The sequence below is a fragment of the Phragmites australis genome, chromosome 11 (assembly GCF_958298935.1).
Source record: "Phragmites australis chromosome 11, lpPhrAust1.1, whole genome shotgun sequence".
Classification (NCBI taxonomy): domain Eukaryota; kingdom Viridiplantae; phylum Streptophyta; class Magnoliopsida; order Poales; family Poaceae; genus Phragmites; species Phragmites australis.
The window spans coordinates 24,208,177-24,230,653 of record NC_084931.1 but is presented as its reverse complement, the minus strand read 5'-3'; the positions used below and the strand labels follow the sequence as shown (position 1 = coordinate 24,230,653).

At 39.7% G+C, this 22,477-nt stretch overlaps 2 protein-coding genes across 3 annotated transcripts; one reads left to right on the top strand and one right to left on the bottom strand.

The window, feature by feature from the left end:
- Positions 1-6,993: 6,993 nt before the first annotated feature.
- Positions 6,994-11,352, top strand: LOC133884626 (KH domain-containing protein At1g09660/At1g09670-like). 2 transcript variants are annotated; one of them, XM_062324101.1, is made up of 7 exons: positions 6,998-7,620; positions 8,135-8,220; positions 8,957-9,108; positions 9,292-9,408; positions 9,514-9,630; positions 10,536-10,679; positions 10,778-11,352. In XM_062324101.1, exons 1-7 carry the CDS (start codon positions 7,511-7,513, stop codon positions 10,928-10,930), a joined length of 879 nt encoding a protein of 292 aa, XP_062180085.1. In that variant the 5' UTR covers positions 6,998-7,510; the 3' UTR covers positions 10,931-11,352. The 2 variants fall into 2 exon arrangements, with proteins under 2 accessions (XP_062180086.1, XP_062180085.1); XM_062324102.1 differs by lacking the exon at positions 9,514-9,630 and having other exon boundaries at positions 6,994-7,620.
- A 2,042-nt stretch (positions 11,353-13,394) lies between these two features.
- Positions 13,395-15,703, bottom strand: LOC133883849 (protein TRIGALACTOSYLDIACYLGLYCEROL 5, chloroplastic-like). Its single transcript, XM_062323233.1, has 3 exons — positions 15,509-15,703; positions 14,833-15,007; positions 13,395-13,753 (listed from the first exon to the last, which is right to left on the bottom strand). Exons 1-3 carry the CDS (start codon positions 15,639-15,641, stop codon positions 13,657-13,659), a joined length of 405 nt encoding a protein of 134 aa, XP_062179217.1. The 5' UTR covers positions 15,642-15,703; the 3' UTR covers positions 13,395-13,656.
- Positions 15,704-22,477: the final 6,774 nt, after the last annotated feature.

Sequence of the window (22,477 nt, the reverse complement as noted above, 5' to 3'; positions counted from 1 at the left end):
GGATGGAATTGGAGGATATAATGAATTGTTGTTTATTTTATTGATTTAATATTTGATTTATATATAATGAAAAATTATTTATCCTTATAGATTCCTCTTTCTAACAGACAAATATCCACTTCCTTAAAATTAGAATACGTCAATGTCAAAAATTCCTTCTCCCCTTCTGTATCCATGGTGCAACCTTATCTAAACCACTAAAGCATCGTAGCTATAAAACAACATGGGGCCGGGCGACCTCACTAATTACCTAACGAAATTGGGTTAAAAGATGACATAAATTGATTTGAACAAAAACAGCAAGGTGTTCGTGATCGATATAAATTATGTTTGATTTGCCGGCAACTGTTGAAAAGGTGTCAGCTAAAACTAGCTTTGAACATAGAAAAAGAGTGATCTCAGATGAGGAACAAAATACTAGTATTTTGGGAAAGTATTATAGTGTAAATCCTAAGGATGTATCACAAAATTTAGATGACAACCATAGTGTGCAACAGCACATAGCCAAACATGAAAAACGTTCGGAGGTAGTCAACCTGATGAGAAAAGAAATCATAGTAGTTTCAAAACTAGTATAGCCAAACAACATGCAAGTAGTTCGGTTTGTGCAAAAATAATACGAGATCGTAGCGCGATTGAAGTAGAATTACGAGGATAACGAAAAAAGCTACTTTCATGCTATCGAAAAACAAAGCAAGGCATTGTTAGGATAAAAGAGCTTCCATCCATGGACACTCTACTAAAAAAGGTACAATCTGTAATTGCGTTATCTGCTTCCCAATCTGATTCTATAGTTTTAATAGATAAATCTATTGGTGATAATATGTTTAATGAATTGTTGTTTATTTTATTGATTTAATCTTTGATTTATATATAATGAGAAATTATTTGTCGTTAGAGACAGCTCTTCTTAACAGACAAAAAACCACTTCCTTAGAATTATAATTGATCATAAATGGTTCATAGCAATCCATAAGAGCATACGTCAATGTCAAAAATTCCTCCTCCCCTTCTGTATCCATGGTGCAACCTTATCTAAATCACTAAAACATCGTAGCTATAAAACAACATGGGGCCGGGTGACCTTACTAATTACCTAACGAAATTGGGTTAAAAGATGACATAAACTGATTTAATCAAAAACAGCAAGGTGTTCGTGATCGATATAAATTGTGTTTGATTTGGTGGCCTAATTTGTGGAAAAATCTAATACGTGGTCACTAAACAGTCGGCTCTGACGATGAAGACCAACAATGGTTTATTTGGCCCGACGGACGAACTGGTCCACAAGTACACAAGACATTGATGATTTTTTTTTTGTTCACGTGGGCAAGTTGAGGCTTTTCTTTTGCTAGGCGCTGCACTCGCCGTAACGAATAACGGGTTCATACGCCACTTTGTCTTTTTCTTTTTGATAAATAAATAAATAAAGAGAAATACGCTAGCTTGACAGTAATGGAACTGTTATGATAAGATTTGATATTTATAGTGATCATCGTAAGAATGATTAGTTTAATGGATGACCGATGAACAATATTTGTGATCAGTGCGCGGAATCTGTGACGAGTGAACAGTAACTCCGATCAATAAATAGTACCTTTGATCAGTGATACTTCTGATCATTGAACAGTACATCCGACTAGTGAACAATACTCCAATTAGTGAACAGTACCCTTAACTAGCAACTAGGCAACACAAAACATATGTTTAGATCGTGAACGTAGTCAAATCAAAGAATTCCAAACTGCAATAAAGGGTACTTAGGTAGATATATGAGAATTTATGTGGTTGAATAGGAAAGATATATTAGTTATAGAAAGATTAGAAATCAGAAAGTTTAGTTGAATCATATCTGCAAGTTTTATTTAGTTTGTATTAGAAGTCTTGATCTTGTACAGCTAAGACCTGATGCCCTTCGAATATGAGAGGGTCATGGCTGACTGATATCATCCGACACAATCGACACAAAATTAATCTATTAGCATGTCTTTTTTACTTTGTCTTTCATTTACCCTAATTTTCCTTTTTCTCCTACTGCTGTTGCCATCGATCTCCATGACCTAGGGCAAGCCACCGGCCAACTGTGCCCTGACAGGTCCCTCCTGGGTGCGATTTGTTGACGAAGATCCATCGCTGTAGTACTAGACTGAGCTTCCCAGGTGCTGCTCGTTGGGTTAGTTATCCTTTGCCAATTTACTCATAAATTGGTCGCTCGTTGTTGCAAAAACGCAATAGTTACCCCCGTTGTTGTATGCCTTGCTCGTGCCGCTGCGGATTGCACACGAGGTACTCATGTGTTGGCACGAAGGTCCATATTTTTGTGCTGATACATTTTAGCGACTCCGCTGGGGAATCAACTTCTTCAACCATGACGCAATATAGATCCGAGATCATCACCAACAACATCGTCATGCCATCTATCTATATCAATCAAGAGGTACAATTTGCAAGTGCGTTACCTGTTTCTCAAGCTTATCTTGCAAATACAATAAATAGGTTTGTTAATGCTGCTATATTTGTGTTCTCTAGTTGTGTAAGTACTATACAAGGACTATATTGTGGTAATAAACACCCCATATTAAATAACGCCGGTACATCAAATTTTAATAATATTAACAACATACAGCAAGAGTTTGTACCTCTTAATTCATCGGCATTATTACCATCCAATGTACCACAAAGTAGCATATCGATGAATAATCATTATGGCTGAGTTGATATGATAGGCTCGGCCAATTATTTTGAGCCATCATATACTACATCAAATATTTTTAGATCAGAGGCAACACCCTATACCTTTTTAGCACCATATGCAACACATAATATATATAATCTGGCTCTATACACCGCCAATGATTTTGACCGAATAGATGAGAATTCAGTAAGTATGCATTTGCCTCCAAACAACACTATATCTTATAATGTATCCCCTACATCACCCCAGAGTTTCGGTATTCCTTATAGTTCATTACCGGAAAGCTATTTTAGTGTTTTTCAACAAAATACACCATGTATGCAGCCCAAAATGTTGTATTCGTGTGATACATCACAAGCATATGCCTTTACCCCAAAGCAACAAGTTGATCCTACACCTACTCGGCTAATAGCCGAGCAACATATAGGGCCAAAATGTATCAGGGGGGGGGGGGGTAATCTGATATGAACAGAGATGAAACATGTAGGGTATGTGAAGAAATTTTGGGGTATGAAGGTAGAAAACAATTGATTAATTCAATATGGGAGATTGTTAGCTCCTATAATTCAAATATCGGTTCAGGGGAATAAAGGGCGGCAACTATTGAAAAGGTGTCAGCTAAAACTAGCTTTAAGCATAGAAAAGGGGTGGTCTCAAATAAGAAACAAAATGCTAGTACTTTGGGAAAGTATCATAGTGTAAATCCTAAGGGTCTATCACAAAATTTGGATGACAACCATGGTGTGCAACAACACATAGCCGAACACGAAAAGCGTTCGGGAGGTAGTCAACCTGATGAGGAAAGAAATCATAGTAGCTCCAAAACTAGTATAGCCGAACAACATGCAACTAGTTCAATTTGTGTAAAAATAATACGAGATCGTAGCGCGATTGAAGTAGAATTGCGAGGGCAGCGGGAAAAACTGCTTTCATGCTATAAAAAACAAAACAAGGCATCGTTAAGATAAATGAGCTTCCATCTATGGACACTCTGCTAAAAGAGGTACAATCTGCAATTGCATTATCTGCTTCCCAATCTGATTCTATAGTTTCAATAGATAAATCTATTGGTGATACTATGCTTAATGGTTCTGAAAGATTAGGTAAAGAAGGTAATGTAAGTAAACAATTAGGTTCAAGTACAAATATTAAAAAGTCGATCACTATTGCATACAAACAATTGGTTAGTGATCATGGTAATACGGTTCCATACCCGCGGGGTTTTAAAGTGCTAGAGCTTGAAAATTTCACAGGTAAAGATAATAGAATTGCTGCAGAATTTGTCAACCAAGTTATTGCATCATATGGGAATGCCAGTAACAATAATAAATTAAAGATAGAATTATTACCATCATCATTGCCAGGATTGTATTTATATAAGTTATTTTACTTGTTTTAAACTTGGTCTATATTTTGTCACAAATGGAGCATAAGTTTAGTGATTATTTTGGATTTAAAGATACAAGGTCGAGTCTAAAAGAATTTTAGAAAACCAGGAAATAGGGTGTAATCCTAGGATATCGGGCAAGGCAAATACAAACAAATATATAGTCGAATGGTTAGATAACAAGTCTGAACTATTCGTTGGTTTAGCCTTAAAGCCGTTTCCACAGAAGGATCAGCTAAAGAGGAAAAAATATACATTTGATATAACTATGTGTGATCAGATTTTTGATGTATTATTCCAAGAGAATTATATCGGATTCCTTGATCACCATATCATACCATCACTTCAAGAATTAGGAGAACATGCATATTGCAAGTGGTATAATTCATTTGCTCATATGATTGCAATATGTTTCACCGACAAATACAATTGGTTATTAGTGAAGGTCGATTGAAATTTACAGATTGTCCAAAAACAAGGGAGCATGGGGTCGACAAAAAGCCTTATCTTTTGAATATGATGAATTTTGAGGATAAAAGAGTGTTGATTCGGTCAGAGCAAGCTGATACAACGAAGGGGAAGAAAGCAGTGACGACCAAGAAGCTTGTTAATGAGAAAGGCAAAAAGCTAGTAAGGTGTTGCGCAATAAGAAGAAGATATCCACAACAGTTTGGGTCCCTAAACGAAGTGAAAAGGCCAAATTAATTGTGCAAGCATCAGTTGCTACAACTACATCAAATGCAAAGCTAAAGGTGACATTCAAAGAGCTTTTGGTTAAATGTACAGGTGGCAAGGACAGTCAAAAAGTCAATAATCGGCCAAATAATATTAAGCGATAAGGTACCTCCAAGACACGAGTCTGAAGATCAGGGAAAAGATTTTCATGCAGTAGCGTCATATTCTCCTCTCAAGCCGCCAATGCCAATGTCGTGGGTGCCTCCTCCTATTGATTTTCCCCTTACTCATCGTGAGGCTAGTATGGTCCGCGGATGCCTCCTTCATCATATTTTGTTTGAATGCATTCATGCTAGAATAGGCATTTTAGGGTTTTATTTGATTCTTGTTGGCTTTTGTTTGAATTGGATTTGCTTAGGTTTGAACCAAAGGTTAGAAATAGAAATATAATAAAAAAAAGAAAAAACCTAAACCCTTCTCTCGAGCCGCCCTTCCCTCCTTTCGGCCTAACCACCCTGAGCCGGCCTGTTTCCCCAGCCCGGTACCCCTCTCCTCCCTTCTCTCCTCCTCATGGGCCCCACCCTGTCCTGGCCCAATCGCGCGCCCGCTTTCCCCCGGCCTGCTCCCGCGCCAGCCGCTCCCGAACGCGCCCCGCCCAGTTCTCGCCTTCACCCCCACGCCCGTGCCCATCTCCCTCCATTCGGACGTCACCTCTGCCAGTCGTGTCCGAGACACTCGAGCCCCGCCGCCTAGGAGTCCCGTGCTCTCCCGAGAGCCCCAAACCCACCTATATATATTCCCACCCCCTCCCTGATCAATCTCCAACCCAAGCCGTCGAGATCTCGAGCCCTAATCGCCAGAACCTGAGCTCTCCACCGCCATAGCCATCGCCGCTGTTAAGCTCGCCGCCCCGCTGCTTTCGTGCCACCTTGCCCCATCCGAGCCTCCTAGAAGCTCCGTGGCTGCTTCCCGGAGCCCCTGTCGCCGTCGGTTGGACCTCCTGACCGCCGAAGTCGCTATCCCGACGAGCTCCCGTGCTTCCCAAGCCTCTTCGCCAACGCCCCTCCGGTCCCCCTCTGCCCTCGATAAGCCCAAAAACAGAACCCCTCGCTCTCCTCTTCAAGTTCCATCCCTCGTTGTTATGCCCCGTGGCCGGCGATGAGGTTCGACGACCCCTCTGGCCGTTCATCGCCGTGTCCTGCCTCGGCTCCGTCGTGCGCCCCTCCCTCCGGCCACTCGATCTCTCCCAAGCCATCGGATCCGAAGCCAACCGCCCAGATTAGATCACCCATATACCCCTTCGCTAACCAATCGCAAGCCGCCATGTGTCGCCACTTAACCCAGTCGGCGCCCCATGCCACATCAGCTGCCACGTAGCCCTACCACATCACTCTCTTTGCCTACGTGTCATGCCTAGTCAAGCTCAATCAGCAAATCCATGTCTTCTAATAAAAAATAATTTGATTAATTCCAGAATTAGGGTAATTTTGTAATTAGGTCCTAAACTTTTCATAATTACATTTAGGTCCCTCTATTTTTACAAATAAGTTCTTAAAACTTTCTATTATTCTCAAATTAGTCCTTTTCTTTTATAAAGTAAAATCTAAACTTGTTTTTAGCATAACTTTTGCATCGTAACTCCATTTTAAACGATTCTCGCATCGTTAGACTCGTTTCTCCGAGCTCTATCTTTCTAGATGGGTTTGTCTTGTTGTTCCAAGTGATTGTTTTTGTATTTTTCTATGTTCTACAATTCAATGTTTTGCAATTACATTAGCACCAAATCATGTGTGTTTTTTCTAATTCTATACTTTTCACGTTCCTGCGAAAATAAGGCTTAATAGGTAAGAATTGGACATGCACTTGTTTCTGAAATATTATTCCTTTATGGTAATTTTTGTACGCGAGGGGGTGGAACATGAAAGTTGGAAGTTCTGCTAAGGGGTGCAGCGCTAGATCATGAGTATGTGAAAGAGCATGAATCCATTCCATTTTTTTTTTAAAAAAAAGAGGATTGCGCCTTTGTTGTCCTAGCAATTCTCTCTCTAGATCACGACTCTTGACTCTATTTATTTTTTTAAAATTTAACCAAAAAATGATAAAAACCGGAAGGTAAAACAAGATAAACGTTCTCTAGAAGCAGGCAGGGCCCAATCATCTGAGCTGGACCAACCGGTGAGATACATGCACACATCAGTGAGAGAGAAAGCATCCAAGGCTGAAGGGCTCTGTCTTGGGTTTGTCTCTTCCTCCCGACCTCTCCTCTCCCCCGTCTCTCTTCCTCCCACCCACCCCCTTCTACCACAGTGTGGTATGCTGTTGTCTGTACAGAGGAGCAAGAGCAGGCAAGCAAGAACAGCAGCAGCAGGCAGCCACGAAGGAGCTGCTTGCCAACCCCTACACAGCCTGGGCTCTGATCATTGATTGATACAAACCCAGCTATTACCTTCCCTTTTTATTTTTTATGCACACTTACATATATAATCCCACCCATCCCTATACTTACTCCTTGGTTCTTGGCACCTTTCTGTCCTTTTAGATTTCCTTGGATTCCATATAGGCAGGCCTCCAACCCATTCTTTTGCTCAGATAGCTACATAGCTATTGCTCTTCCTGGTTTCTTGATTTTTTTGGGGGGCTCTTGACTCCCTCTGCTGTATCTTGCCCCTAGTTCTTTGCCTAAAGATTCAATCTTGTAGAGTTTTTTTTTTTTTGTAATTCTTCTTGTTCTTGGTGTTGGCCTGTTGGGAACCATGGATGAGAGGATCCCACCGCCCCCTTTCTTCCAGTACTCACCATCCGGTGTCCATTCTTCCCCTCATCACCACAATCCCATGAGGTCTTCTGCCTCTGAGAGGGAGAGGTACGCGCCTCCTGTTATTGGTTTCTGTATTCCATGTGATATCTCTGTGAAGTTTTGACTTTAATGCTCCCGCTGATCCTATCCGCAAAACCATTCCGACTACGAGATTTGGTTAGTGTTGCGCGAGATTTGCGTATGCTTGATCGTGACCATCTTGGCGTGATTTTGGTCGATCAATGCTGCCTTGCTGCTATAGCGATCTGCCAATTTGGGGATTTTTGGGGATCGCCTGCTAATGATAGATTTGTGCCTGTGTTGTTGACTGTTGACGGCTAGTAGGAATAAGTCAGCATTGTGTCTTCGATTCGATGCTGATAGTTGTAGAGTTGATGCGCAAAGTGTTCATTTTTTAAGCTCGATCGACCGTTCTGCAGCTTGTTGTACAGATCATTTGGTACCACTGTTTTGCATTTTTTCTGTTTTCAATGCATGGAGTGATTATTTAATTTTTCGTTATTCTGTTGGTGTCGTGATAGTTATAATTATTGGACTAATGAAATTGTTTGCATAGCAGATATCTTGCTGAATTACTTGCTGAGAGGCAGAAATTAGCCCCGTTCATGCAAGTTCTTCCTTTTTGTAACAGGCTCCTAAACAAAGGTTAACTTCCTTTACCCTTTTGGTTTTTGTGTATGTTCCTTTATCATTTATTTATGCAGTTCTTAATAGTTTTGCATACCAGCTGCTATAGGAGCCATTCAGCCATTTTCTATTTTTAGCTATCCCTGCTGTCGGAACAATGTGTTGCTCTTGCTGTACAATCCTGTCCGTCCTTTTAATACGAAAAGCTGCTTCCAAAGGTTTTTGTTACTTCGTGTTGTCCAGTTGTTTGTTCGTTTGTGCTAATCTTATTACTGATTTAATTCACACCGAGGATATACATTACTCACTTGTTCTACACATATATGGTTTTGGCCACCAAAATTAGTTACAAATCCCTAATGGATACTGTTTATGTAAATGTATGAGTATGTCGTCAGTGTTGGCGTTTTAAAAGCACAGAATCCACTCCATTGAAAAATTAGAAATTGATAACTGCACAATTGTTGAATCACATCATTTAGCTGGCACACTTCATTCTTACTTATTTTCTGAAACGAAGCCCATTGTTACTTTAGTACCTTTATGTAAGCCATTATACCGTTGTGTGTGGTGATTTCTGCATTATAGCTTCTTGTTGTAGTTTCAGTTCGCTGCTTTAGACATGTTGGAAAATCCTGCCTGGATGCTCTCTCTGATCCTAAGTGAAATAAATATAACTAACATCATCTATTATACAACAGCGTTTCAGATGAGATGTATTTGATTCCATAACGGTTTGTTTTCTTCAATGCAGAAATTTTGCGGGCGTCATCTTTGCCGCCTAATCCAAATTTTGTTGAACCTGAGAGAATCGATCATGGTAGCCCAAGCCCATTAAGATTAGCTGGCCACCCAATGATTGGTCAACCAATGGATCTAGAGGGATGGTCGGGAATGCAAACCGAGGTTGTCCGAATTCAGAAAAACTTTTGTTTATTCAGTTTACATGCCTTAACTGCCTTATCTCTATTTTATATAGTGCTCCGAGAATTAACATACAGTGATCCAAGAATTGTTAGCATGCCAATTTCCAACCTTTTTGTATTATTTACCTCAATTACTTAAATTGAAATGCCTTCTGTTTTTCAGCATTTGGGAGTACTCCAATCGTCATCAACAGGCTGGAATGGTGCTCCTGGAGTTGTTGGCAGCCCTGTTGTGAAAAAAGTTGTTAGGATGGATGTTCCTGCTGACAAGTACCCCAATGTATGTGCAACTTACTTTCATTTATAGCTATTTGGATTTTTTATTACTTCCATTATTATGTGCTATGCCAAATCCAAACTATTCTCAAACCTTTGTTATTATTAGTACAACTTTGTTGGTCGTTTGTTGGGGCCACGAGGGAACTCCCTGAAAAGAGTTGAAGCTACAACCCAATGTAGAGTCTATATTCGTGGACGGGGTTCAGTGAAAGATTCTGTTAAGGTAATTAAACACAGATTAGAACTGCCATGTTATAGTTACTTATTGAAAGGCTTGGAACTTTTTAGGGCCACTTGTATTTCACCACAGTACTTATCATTTTCTCTTAGATACAAACACCAGCATCTGGCTGGTACATGGTAATTAAATCAACTAATCAATTATATTTGAAATGAGGCATCAATTATGTTTTTCAAAGTAAAATGTTGAAACTGTTAAAAAAAACTAATGGGCACCATTTAGATTTATTTAATTAAGAAAATTTCAAGTTTGATCTCAACTATTTCGATATTCTAGTGTCATGTGCTGCAATCCAGGACTTGTCAAGATGTATAATTTTGAACTTTGTAGTATATTAGCCAGGAAACAGCACCCAAAGCACCGAACCTTCTAGGATCTTTCTATCCTGATTCCTGGGTTTGATGTGCTAGTGGTATCTGAAGTGTGTTGTTTATTAGATCCTTGACGTATTAATTTAAAAGGTTAAAAAAAATATTACTGTAGCTTGAGATTATCAACCTATTGGCAATGTTTTTACATCTTTGAAATGCTCTATCTAATTGTTATCATCACAGAAATCCATATCTACTGTAACTAAGCTTCCTAACTGAACTTCTATCCTGATTTCTTGTCAAATGCAAGCTTTGCATCTGACATGCAGTCCTATACTCAACATTTGTCCTAAATAAAATTTGTGAATCAGAAATCTTTCTTAATAGAACAGATATTTGTGCACATTTTTCGAGTTTATCTGGGAGTATACAAGACAACTCCTTTAGTTACTAAAATCTAATCATTTTCTGTGAGCATTTTTAACATCGTTACTATTGTGTTTACCAATTTTTTCAACTCCTGATTATAAAACAATAGTCCAGAGGTTCTGAAAATTAAAACCTGTTCGTAAACAGGAAGACAAGCTCAGAGACAAGCCTGGCTATGAACACTTAAATGATCCATTGCATGTTCTTGTGGAAGCTGAGTTCCCGGCAGATATCGTAGATACCCGACTAAACCAAGCTGTGGCCATATTGGAGGATCTTCTCAAACCAGTCGTATGTACCCTTGCCTCCTATCTGTTCCTACTAGCTTCGAAATTTTTTTTTGCCTCTAACCTGCCGTTACCTGTCTCACTGACTTCTGTTGTCCTCAGGATGAGTCCATGGACTACTACAAGAAGCAACAGCTGAGAGAATTGGCTATACTGAACGGCACTCTAAGGGAGGAAAGTCCAAGCCCCCACCCTAGTCCCAGTGTATCCCCTTTCAACTCCACCGGGATGAAGCGTGCAAAAACAGGGTGGTGATCTTATTTCTGAAAATGCATTGTCTGAGGTGATCATGATTCAAATATCAGCTTACAAACCCTGCTCCACTGCTGGAGATGATTGCTAGTGCATATGAAGAATGAGCACAGCTAACTTCAGGCCTAGCATGATATGCGCTTTACCGTGGATGCCCTTGGAATGAACAATTCTATGTCAAAGATATTTGTCTGCTCGTGGGCTTGCTGTTTGGTCTTACTATTCTTTGTGTATCTGACTTCTGAATATTAACATTATTGGTTGGGTGGTTCTAGATTTTGGGATTAAAGAGTTGGGCAATAATCAGGTTTTGTCTGTACAAGAAATAGTTCCAAATTCCAATATGTTAAAAGGGTTGATGTTCTTGTGGGCAACTGTGATTGATACAACTCTTAATAAGATTGCTACGCTGGTGTATTCTTTCACACTGTCCTCCTTTCTCCCTTTGCCAAAGAGTTTAGCCCGAAGTTCTGTTTTATTAACAAAAGTTTCCTGCAGATAGTTGTACTAAATGACCGAACGAATTTCATCAACTTTCATTCAATATTGTTGTAGTGGGGGGAGGTGAAATCAGAAGCATGGTTGGTAACTGGTATGGATCCAATGGTTGCCAAAATTACTATTATTATTGACAGGATTGGCATGTATTTTTTTTTATTCCAAAATTTGGCAGGACATTTACCCTTTTTTTTTTTTTGGCAAGACAGTCTCTCCAGATCATTTTCTTGCCAAATCCAGTGCAGTTCATGGGTGACCAAATTTAAGCAAGCATTACCAAGGAAATCTTGGAACCAACCAAACAACCTCAGATTCCCATTCATTTCTCGGTATCCAATTACTGAGTATTAAAGTTTGTTTTTCATTTTAAATTATGCTAGGAGCTTGCTCGAATCCAGGTGCTCGCAGCGGATACCTCCTTGAGAAATCTGGTTTTAGCGTGGTTGATACCCCCTACCTAAAAAAAGTCAAAGTCCAGGGAACGTCTTCTCCCTATTGTCGATAAAAAAAAATTATGCCAGGAGCTTTGCCACTCAATTAGAAGAAGGTAGGTGCCCGGGTTTGAATTTGGGTGGGCGTGGTGCTTGATGGTACCTCTACCAACCGGCAGACACTCAATTCCAATTATTAAGGTTGTTATTTGTTACTCCTCCGTTTTGTTATATTTATTCATAACCTCGGGAGTATCAATTTCACAATTTTTGTTCATCAACCTTGTGATAATGGTTGCTCTCTTATTTCTAAGATTTTAAATGCAAAGTATGGCTCTTAGAGAGAGAAAACCAATGCATGTAGAACAATTATGGTAAGTTTACATATTCCAAGGGGTGGACACATAATTTTAGGGGATTTATTGCACCTTTTGCATTGCTTTTGAATTTCTTCGATCTATGCGTAATGTTGGGCGTAGACAAACATAGTAAAACAAAGAGAGTGCATAACTTGAAGCAAGTTGACGCCATGTTTAGGAGATCACATTAGACCAAATGACTAAAACAAACAAAGTGCACGCCCCTGGCAACGGAGATAACTTCATTGCCTTGCAATAAACCTGTCTGTTTGCGAGGTAATCATGGTCATTTTACGGTTATGCAACGAGTTAGTCCATCATTTCGTAGTACATGCCTTTATTGGCATGTCCCATGAACCGCGTCTTCTGACAAAAGTGGCTTGCGGAGTGTGGTCATTATGGTTCGTGCTCTACGAATCCATGAGCAAGATTGTTGCAAGGTAATCATGGGTGTCATTGCATCTGGCCATTACGATGTTTGGTTAGATCTGGAAGGAGCGTTGCTCTCAATCATTTTGCTTGTGCATTTTTGTAGTGCTTCTACTTTGCCAGGCAATATATGCATCCGTTAGTGTTCTTACGAGCCAGGAGGCCCGCCTCTCGGCTCATCAACTGCCCCGTTTAGGATGCGAGAATTGAGTGGAATCGCTCATGAACTGCATTGTTTGTTGTTCCTACATTCCACCTTAGAAAAAATTAGGGCAATTGCCGCAAGGTCCAGTGAGATTTGGCTGTACTCAAAATTCTATACAAATATTTTTCAATCGCTTAGTCCAGGTCAAAACACATCCTATAATTCTATTCTACTGCACACTCAGCAGAAGCAGCAGCAGCAGCTAAACAGTACACTGTCCAATGGAGCTTCTATTCTTAATCAGAAAGCTACATGACTTGTTTCTTAAGGAACTGACTGCCGAATTGAGTTTGATTTTATCACGACGAATCTTTTCGCCATGAAAGTGGGAGAGAAAACATAACAAACCCCATCTTCACTTGACCCAGAATTACGTTTGATTTTTCATGGAAGAGAATCATTGAATCTTGTAGAACAAGAGAGCATAACTATTAATTGATCAAGGTTACATTTTGCAATAGCTAGAACTGGAGTAAGCTACAGAGAGTAGAGTCAGACAAGCAACTCAGGCCGACAGTTACACAACTATATGGGCATGGGCATGCTAAACAAACACAACGATCCGGCATAATATTTAATATGTAATATTCAACATTGCGATCACATTCAATCGCATCTTAGCACGTGGTAGGCAAACCAGGCATTTGCTACAATCGTATAAAATATGGGCAGCATGTCGCACGAGCCTCGGACACTGAAAAGAATTCAGGGAAATCACACACAAGCGATAGTACGTTTCAGAGTGGTGTCTGCGCCTAAGGCAAAGCACTGAGCACCTAAACAACACAGTTCCTGGTGCCAATTGCACTAAGCTCGCCTCCACTTATCGATCTCCTTTGATGTTGCTTTGATTAGTCTCTTGGAATTTTCGATCAGCTCATCGACCAGGATATCAATCTGATCTCTGAAAAAAAAAAGTTAGAAGATCTGGTTAAAAGTAGTGTTTTCCAGGATCATAGCAAAGAAAACCTAGTGGAGGTAAAATGCGTTTGAGGTGGGAACAGGCCAGTGACCTAGTGTAGGAGGCTGTTTAACATCCCCACCCAAACGGGTAAGACTAGGATTGGGGTTCTTAAAAGGTAAAAGCACTTCAGCAAGCTTATCCACGAGACTACACTTCACTCAGTAAGAACTTTGGTAGGCAGTACCCTGCCGGCAATCTTGGAGTAATAGGACTTTTGAGTCCCAGAGTAATTCATGAATTAAATAATTTATGCTTCAAAAACTTTGAAGAAAGCATAGGCCTGTTTAGCCTTGCACTCTTAATTTCTTATCACAAAAGACAACCCTAACCAGGGCCAAAAGGACACCATGTTTTAGGCCTCAAAGGCTACAGCATTTTTTCAACCGAGAAAATAGGCCCAGTGGTAGTGACTTGTGAGACTTAGTCACACTGCCATGGATTATAAGGTGTATTTGAACATATAACTTGCAAGGCTTCTAAAAGTTACTGTTTGGGCTTATAAGCTGTAATCTGAATAATTACCAGATATGGTTTGTTAAGTATATATCTAGGCCCACATATATTCTTGGCCCATGAGGACCGACTCTATATATTGACATCAAGGCTACCAGATAGATCATCTATTCTTCCCCACGATTCCAATCAAGGTAACATGGTATCAAAAACCCAGGGTTAGCTAATCCCAATCCCAATCCAGTCTTTTTTCGGCGTGTCACGTTGCCTGTCCCCTCCGGCGCTGTCTGCGCCTATTGTCGTCCACCGCTCCTTTCGTCTCTGCACTCTATAGCTCCGTCTGTTGTGCTGAAATGGATTTTTTTCCTCTGTTCTGGTGGCTCCTTGGTGGCAAAAGAATCATCGAAGAAATAAAAACAACAGTAATGTTTATATTCTGGATCATCGCAGAATTTTTTATATAATCAACAGAAGAGCACCTGATTTTCACAAATATAACTATGGCCATCGCAAAATGAATGAGATGAAATCATCTTGCAATAGGTATGCATGAAGTTAAATCTTACTCAGATTTTAGGCCCCTAGAATTCCGATTTGATCTCCCAATGTTTGAATATCTCCCATTCTTATCGTAAGCAACTCCTTTTCCGAAACCATAACCAAATCCAATTCCTATACCGCAACCGGCACCAACTCCAAATCCCAAGCGTAGACCAGGGAATCCAGCCCCAACTCCTGCACCTGTTCAGTCACATTGATAGTACGATAAATAGGAGTTAACTGAAAATTCAAGCTAACATCAATCTTGGAAGCATCAAACATTGTAAGGAGTTACCTATTAATCAAGACATGCCAGCACTACAACATGATGCATCCTGAATCTAAGCATAAGTTAGGACCTACTGCCACTGGAAATATCACCGGTCTTGGTCCCTCGGATAATCAGTTAATCACACTCATGCCAATTGTACATCATCAGACATCAATTATGTTGCTTCAAACATCCACATGTTGTAGCTACATGGACTTCAAGAGTTCAGAATATGATAAGCAACCCCAAATACCGCCCTCTCCAACCAGGCTGGTTATCCATCGATCAGTCTAAACCACCAAGTATGGAGTACAAGATTTCTACGCGGCACGATCCTAACTCGCCTACACGTAGACCTTTTTTTTTTTTGGACATTTCCATGTACAGGGAAGCTGCAAGATCGAGTCTAGGGTTTTAGGGAGGGGTAGTACCGCCGATGAGGCCGACGCCGACGCCGACGCCGCAGCCGGCGCCAATGCCGAAGGAGGGTCCCAGCCTCCCCAGCACCCTCGACCTCGCCGCTGGCAGGCCCCACCACGGCTCCCCCCGGCCGCCGCCGCCCATGTCTCGCGCGCGGATCGGAGATGCACACCTGGTGACTGCAGAGTGGAACCAGCGCGGGCAGGTTACCAACGCTCGATTCTGCGTGGAGATTCGTGCTCGTTTGTTTGAAAAAAAAATTAAAAGACGCTCTCGCACGGTCTGGCCCAGATGATTTGGGCTCCGATTTTTAGATTTGGGCTTGGGTAGTCCAGTACGGCTGAAGCTGGGCCAAAGTGGCTACCGGGCCATTCCAGTCTGCGCTTTTATTCCTAGCCTCTTTTATGGCGAAAGTCGACGGCTCAGATTGCGAGCGTGGAGCAGAGATATGGGCACGTGTCGGGCTGCTGGGGGACACGTGCCATGGTGGGATTGGATGAGATGGGATTGGAAGGGGTTTGCATTTGAAATTTTGATTGGTTTTTTTCTCTTAAACCGTAAATACGTTTGAACCATGGAGTTATTATTTATAATTAATTCAATAAAATGAGATCCAATATAAATATATTTTTTGGATTTTTTATTTTGTAAAAAACCAACATTTTGAATGAAATAGTTCAACATTTCAAGACATTGTTTCAATATTTTCACATGAAATGTTGAATTGGTGTACTCAAAATGTTGAATTAGGTTTTGAAAAATGTTGAATCAAGTTAATAAAAATGCTGAATGAGCTATTTCCACATTTTTATGAATTTGTTGCGTCAAAATTTTAAAATGCTGAATGTGTATTATGAAATTGTTATGTTAGATTTCATAAAAATATTGAATCAATTATTTTAAATTGTTGAAAGGCACGAAACCACAAACATAATGAATTAATCACAAAGATTAAAAAAAAGGAAAGAACATGGGCTAACTCTTTTCTGAGCACTGGGCGGACTTAGGCCTCCTCCCCGCATGTTGGGCCTATTGTTCGTGGGCTGCTGGACCACGCTACCCATAAGAAAAGTTCAGACACATTACGTATAGAGAGTTTTTTTATTTTTTTATTTTGTAACATTAATATTTAAATAAATAGGTTTTTAATAAAAATATTTGTAAGAATAGACGCACCTTACCGCTTCTGATGAGACGATTAGGCCATTGTTGTCTCATAAGAGGACTTAGCCCTTGCCCCCTTTGTAAATGTCAGAAGTACTATTCACAGCTCTATTTTCTTTTTTCATCTTCTCTGTAGAAAATGGTAGTCTTTTGTTACTCTAAAAATGCTAAAAAAAATTATATGTGTTTCGCAATCCATATACAACCTATTTTAATTAGATTTATTCAAAAAATAGTAGAATTTAAACTAAAATTCTAAAAAAAATGTTTTTGCCACCAGCAGCTACCAAATCGTTTTATTTAGTTCCTAACCTCCGAATACACTTCAATGATGTTCACAAGAAAAGAAAAAAGAAACTTTCTACAAATGTTCTGCAAATATTTTTTTAGTCATCAGCTAGCTGCTTATCTTGAGATATCCGAAACTTGAGAGCTTGGAATTGCACCCTGGCACAGCATTGGTCAGAAGGCGTGGGTCCCATCTCATCCTCTGCCAGGTCAGCATCATCCCTAGCCGACCCTGTCTGGGGAAACTGGCCTCCAAGTAATTCATCGAGCCGGAAAAACTTTAAAAGAAGACAAAAAATGTAGCCTCGTTTTCTTTCTCACCAAATTTCTACGATAATGAGATGCATGAATATTAGGTGGTGCCAGAAAACTTGGCCTTTAGTTTTGTTTTAGTTAAGGATACTATATGAGAGCTATTGACAATACCAGTCATCCCTGTGTCTATTAATGTAAGGTGTATTTTTATTTGAAAAAAAAAATCATATTTTATAAAGTTTGATCAACAGTTAGTTAAATTATATGGATGTTTATTTACAAAGTTTATATTAATATATTCATATTTTAAAATATTTTTAATATGATAGTGATTTTGTAACAATTGACAATATATTTAAGAGAAATTAAAGACCAAAATATACTTTTAAAAACTTTTTTATTTTAAAATATGGCTTACATAGATGGACGGAGGGAGTATTGAAATTTCATCCCATGAGCCATGAATGTTTGTCGCGGCATAACTAACACTTTTTTTCTCAAGTTGCATTGCTACTGTGGTGTGGCACTGTTGTTTTATTATTTCTCCTTAAAAAAAAGGTGCCGTCCTCTTTGTAACTTTGTGAGCTTTCTGGGTCGAAAGCAGAGTATGTTTTTTCTTTTATGTTGCGCTTATATTCTTTGACAATGATACGATGGCTATGACCACCTATAATTCCAATGCCTTCTATTGTTCTTCTGAACATTTTTATATGGAGTGTACGATACATGGAGCACGGAGAATACAACAATATACCTTTGATTTATGCAACAAAAAGGACTTGCAGTCATAGAAAAGGAAATCTACAGATAGGTGCAGTTACAGGTTGTAACTAGAAATAGGGAGGCACGTCTGTATGCCTTTTTTTTCAAGACATAAATGCCGAAGCTCTGAGAAATGATTCTTAACCCCATTCGACCATAGATATTTAGGCACGTCGTCCTTAAAACACAATCTTGATAATGGATTTCTACTAACCTATATAAAAGAAATATATGGTATTATAAAAGTGTTTTCAAGATGAATAGATATACCAGTTTTATATGACAAATTGAAATAAATACAAAGATGCTGTAGGTCAAACTTTAAATTTGTTGACGGGCACGCTCTCTAGAACACCACTTTCTTATGAACCATAGACATTATTAGAGAAAAGGGTAACACGCAAATCAACTCCTAGATTGCTCTAACTTTTCATATTGTGATGCTATCATGCACTTCCTGAGAGTTTCTTCTGAGCAGTAGCCTCATCAGTGACTCAGTTAAAAACAAAATAATTCTGAGTACACCCACTTAGTTGACCCTTGTGAAGTTTTCGGATACTCCTGTCACAGTGTAAATATGAGTCTTACAATAACCGTATCAGTCGAACTCCACTTTTTGACCATGATATATGTGTAGAAGAAAAGTACAGTACCTACATTAATTAAACATATGAAATTGATAACGCTAGATACATCATGAAAAAGGGTGTTTCCGTAATATATGCATCTTATAATTTGAAAAAAAAAATTGTTCCATAAAAAATACATTGCTATAGAATTTAGCGTCGAAATAATATCTTCTAGACGTACCATTGTCCAATCCAAAATACTTATATCTAATATCTGAAGTACCAGAGTGTAGTATGATTCACCTGAAAGCAATATTAAATATTCAATGGGGGCTGGCAAACCAATTCCATAGACAAATTATTATGAGGTGATTAGCCATCAGACATGGAGTAATTGATCTGGCTATGACCAAAGCCAATGGATCAACGTGCTTCACGCACAAGAAATATGCCCCACCGATGTTGACACACTCCAGCATTGAAAAGCGTTTGGTCAGACACCCAGATAATTTAACCAATGTAGTCTTCTTCTTAATGGATGCTTCCTCAACAATCAAACTAGTAACCCAAAAAAATCTGCAAAGAAAGGGCATAAGATTTCTCCATCCTCTGCAAGAAACAGACCAACTTGCACACGAAAAGATTAAAATGAAGTGTTACTACTAATCCTAGGTGTTTAGAGCCAATATGTGGGCAGTGGCAATTGTCACTTGACCTCAGTTTTTTTTCCGTAGTGGGCACACACTTGACCATGGCAGGAAACTGCAGTACTCCACTTGTTACCTGTTCAAGAATCAGGGGCGCCTATTATTGTTTCAAACTCTATTGTCCTATGTCAAAGTTCAGTCGTCCCTGTAAATTTGGCCTTCACTTAATTTGATACCGAATTGGGCCGTGCATGCCTAGACGACTTAAAAGCAAAAGGACGGGAAAAATTCCTAGTAAAGGGCCGTCCTAACTTTGGCTTGGCTTGTAATATCTAATATGAATTGTCTAAGGCATGAACACCTAAGATTAAAGAGATTAGAGCTTAAATTATCGTTATTGGAAGAGGAGGCCATCGGGTCTTCACGCAGTCAATGTTGATGTGGACTGCGTGTGGTCAATCACCGGCTTGACGATGAGGTTGATGTAGTGGATCCTAGGAGAAAGCCGGCGTTGTCGTCGTCCTACAAAGGGCAGCTAGAGATCGATCGGGATCGAGTTTGTTAGGGTGCAAGAGAGACTAGGAGATCGTTGGATCATCCTAGATGCCGGCTCACCCCTTCCTTTTTTTATAGCGTTGGGCCACAGTGGATCTTAACCAACTGTCGGTTAGGCGCCTCCGATCAGGGCGCATTGTGGGGTTCAACTCCCCTTAGTTTTGGTCCCTCGGTTAGCCCGAGATCAACACGAACATAGCTATGTCAAATACCAAACATCATATTCTGCCAAGAACTTGTCACTGCCTGGCATAGCCAAAAAAAAAAAAAAATCGGTATGGGTATTTAGGGGCACAAGTTACACAAGCTTGAGCCCTGCTTTGCCAAGCTAAAAAGATGTCACGCTTGTGAAATTAATATGGCCTTCACTTAGATATTTGGCTACACTCATGGAATTGAGCTATGCACAAATCACCTACAGCCTAAAATGTGGGGAAAACTGCGTTGAGCAAGAATGCCCATAAACCAAACACTATTCTTAGCATGCATTCCTCATGTTTTAGGATGGCCAGATTTTTAGTTTAACTACTTAGGAGGACAAACCAAACCTCTCTACTTGTTCAAGGCAAAAACAATACTAGCTGTTTAAGAAAATAGAGTGTTAAACACCTACAAAGAAATTATAATTTCTAATGTAAACAAAGACTGCATGTGCTTAAATATGATTAACTATCTTATTAGTACTAATATAAACAGTGGTACTTGAGTAAGTATATTACCCTCCGTTTAAGCACCTATGCTAATGCAGTTAAGAAAAAACTAATTTTTTCTATAAGCATCTCCTTTAAACACCATATTGTACATGCTCTAATTGTACAACAATGCTGAGTAGTTCCATATATTGATTGGTTTGAACTATATAGATTTGTTCCCTTGTTACCACGAAGAAGACAAGGGAGTGCGCTATTAAGATGCTCATAGATATGCCAGCGTTCAATAAGATATGACATTAGGCACGAACATAGTTATATTAGGACGGTAACGAGCGCAAAGATGGTGACCTTAAGTTGCCCACGTTAGCAGCAAAACTAGGGTTCATCACTTCATTTGTCCCTTGCAGGTGTCACACTTATACCTCACTCAATAGCCTCAATAAGACAGGACGGCGAGTAAGATTGTGCTGGTTTGTTTGGTACAAGAACGAAGACATCACGAAACGTGGTAACATAATGTAAAGCAAAGGCTTTGCGGTTTGTTGCACGGTGATTCAAATTCTACTCGGATTAGAACTCTTGGACATTAAATCCTATTATAAGTATGACTCGTATTTGTAGGAGGGAAGGTCTTGATGGGACTATATAAATAAGGAGGTGAAGACATAGGAGCAGTCAACTCAAGCTAAGCCAACACAAGGTCTCATCCAAGATTTATAGGGGAATTATGAGCGCTCAAGAGGATTATTTCAGGTAGTTTTTTAGCATAAGATTCATGTATAAGGTAAGAATATAAGGGTCATAAAGGGTCGAGTAGGCTTGTGACAACGGCAATCACTGGTACTCTTTTGAAGTTGTGCTTAAAAAAATTGTGGTTGGCTTTGCCAAAATTTTGGCCTCTTGTTATGATTGCTTCATCGCTTTTATTTGAGTTCTTCTACAAAATTCATCTACATGTTCTTAATACGGTGTAGTGGTATAGACGGCTACTATCTGTAATATGATTGCATGTCATATATAAATAATATAATAGATAAGATATTATGTGGGTTAGCTGTAAGTAATTTAAATAATATCTAATTATTAAATGGCACGTGTAAAGTTAGCCAAAAATAACAATCAACATTTATACAATGAAGAAAATATTTTCTATGAAAATGATTATCTAATATTTTAGACCATTTGCTAATTTATAGATGATATCTTTCTCTATGTTATTTCTTTTTCTTTCATGATAGATGATATTTTAAGTGACTTTTTTTTTATATAAAAAGATGTCAACTTATTGTACACGCTATCACAAGATTACTACATAGTTATGCTGAGAAAAAGAAGATGTTTAGATCATCTGAAGGGATTTCCGTCAGGAATCAAATTCACTTCACGAAGGGATTTTTTTTCTTTCAGCATTTCAATGATTTTTCTTCACGGTTCCCGTCATAAAGAGATTCTCTTTCAGGATAGGATTATCTTTTTTTTTCCTTCACGAATTCCTTCGAAGTGGAGCCGTTAAAGATAAAAAAATAAAAAAACTAAGAAGGGAGAGAAATTAAAAAGAAATAAAATGAAGAAAATATAGTCAGAGAGGTCTTACTGCGTGACAAGACCTGCGGTTGGTGGCGGACGGCGAGCTGCCGACGGGGAGGGAGAAAAAAATCTGCGTCCACACGAAAACAAACGCGTGATTCGTTGGATTCCCCCGGCCCGGTGCAACAAAAAATCAAGCGCCGCGTTAGCCCCGGCGGCCGGCACGAGCGTGGTTTGGCTCTGTCATCTTCTCGCGGCCGGCGCGTCTGGGCGCCGGACATCCGCACACGCGGCGGCGGTGGTGGCGACCACCGTCCATTATCGGATCGATCTGCTGCCTGCTGCCTCGCTGTCGTGCGTGACCCATGATCGCGTGGAATCTGCACGAAAGGGACAGCCATCGCTGGGGGTGTTCCGATTTCTCGTGGTGGCGTGAGCTCTAGCGTCTTCTTGGTCAGACTAGGAGGTGACTAGCGGATCGGCTCGCTAGCCCGTTCATACTGCAATGCAAATGAAGATGTTAAGGAAAAAATTATATATAGAGCTAATTGAATAGTAGC

Bases quoted from the DNA above. Each gene is read 5' to 3' on its own strand.
- LOC133884626 (XM_062324101.1), top strand. From the start codon at position 7,511: ATGGATGAGAGGATCCCACCGCCCCCTTTCTTCCAGTACTCACCATCC. The intron at 9,409-9,513 runs GTATGTGCAACT...TGTTATTATTAG, and splicing joins CTGCTGACAAGTACCCCAAT to TACAACTTTGTTGGTCGTTT. The intron at 10,680-10,777 runs GTATGTACCCTT...TGTTGTCCTCAG, and splicing joins AGGATCTTCTCAAACCAGTC to GATGAGTCCATGGACTACTA.
- LOC133883849 (XM_062323233.1), bottom strand. From the start codon at position 15,641: ATGGGCGGCGGCGGCCGGGGGGAGCCGTGGTGGGGCCTGCCAGCGGCG. The intron at 15,008-15,508 runs GTACTACCCCTC...GTGACTGAACAG, and splicing joins CGGCGTCGGCCTCATCGGCG to GTGCAGGAGTTGGGGCTGGA. The intron at 13,754-14,832 runs GTAAGATTTAAC...TTTTTTTTTCAG, and splicing joins TCTAGGGGCCTAAAATCTGA to AGATCAGATTGATATCCTGG.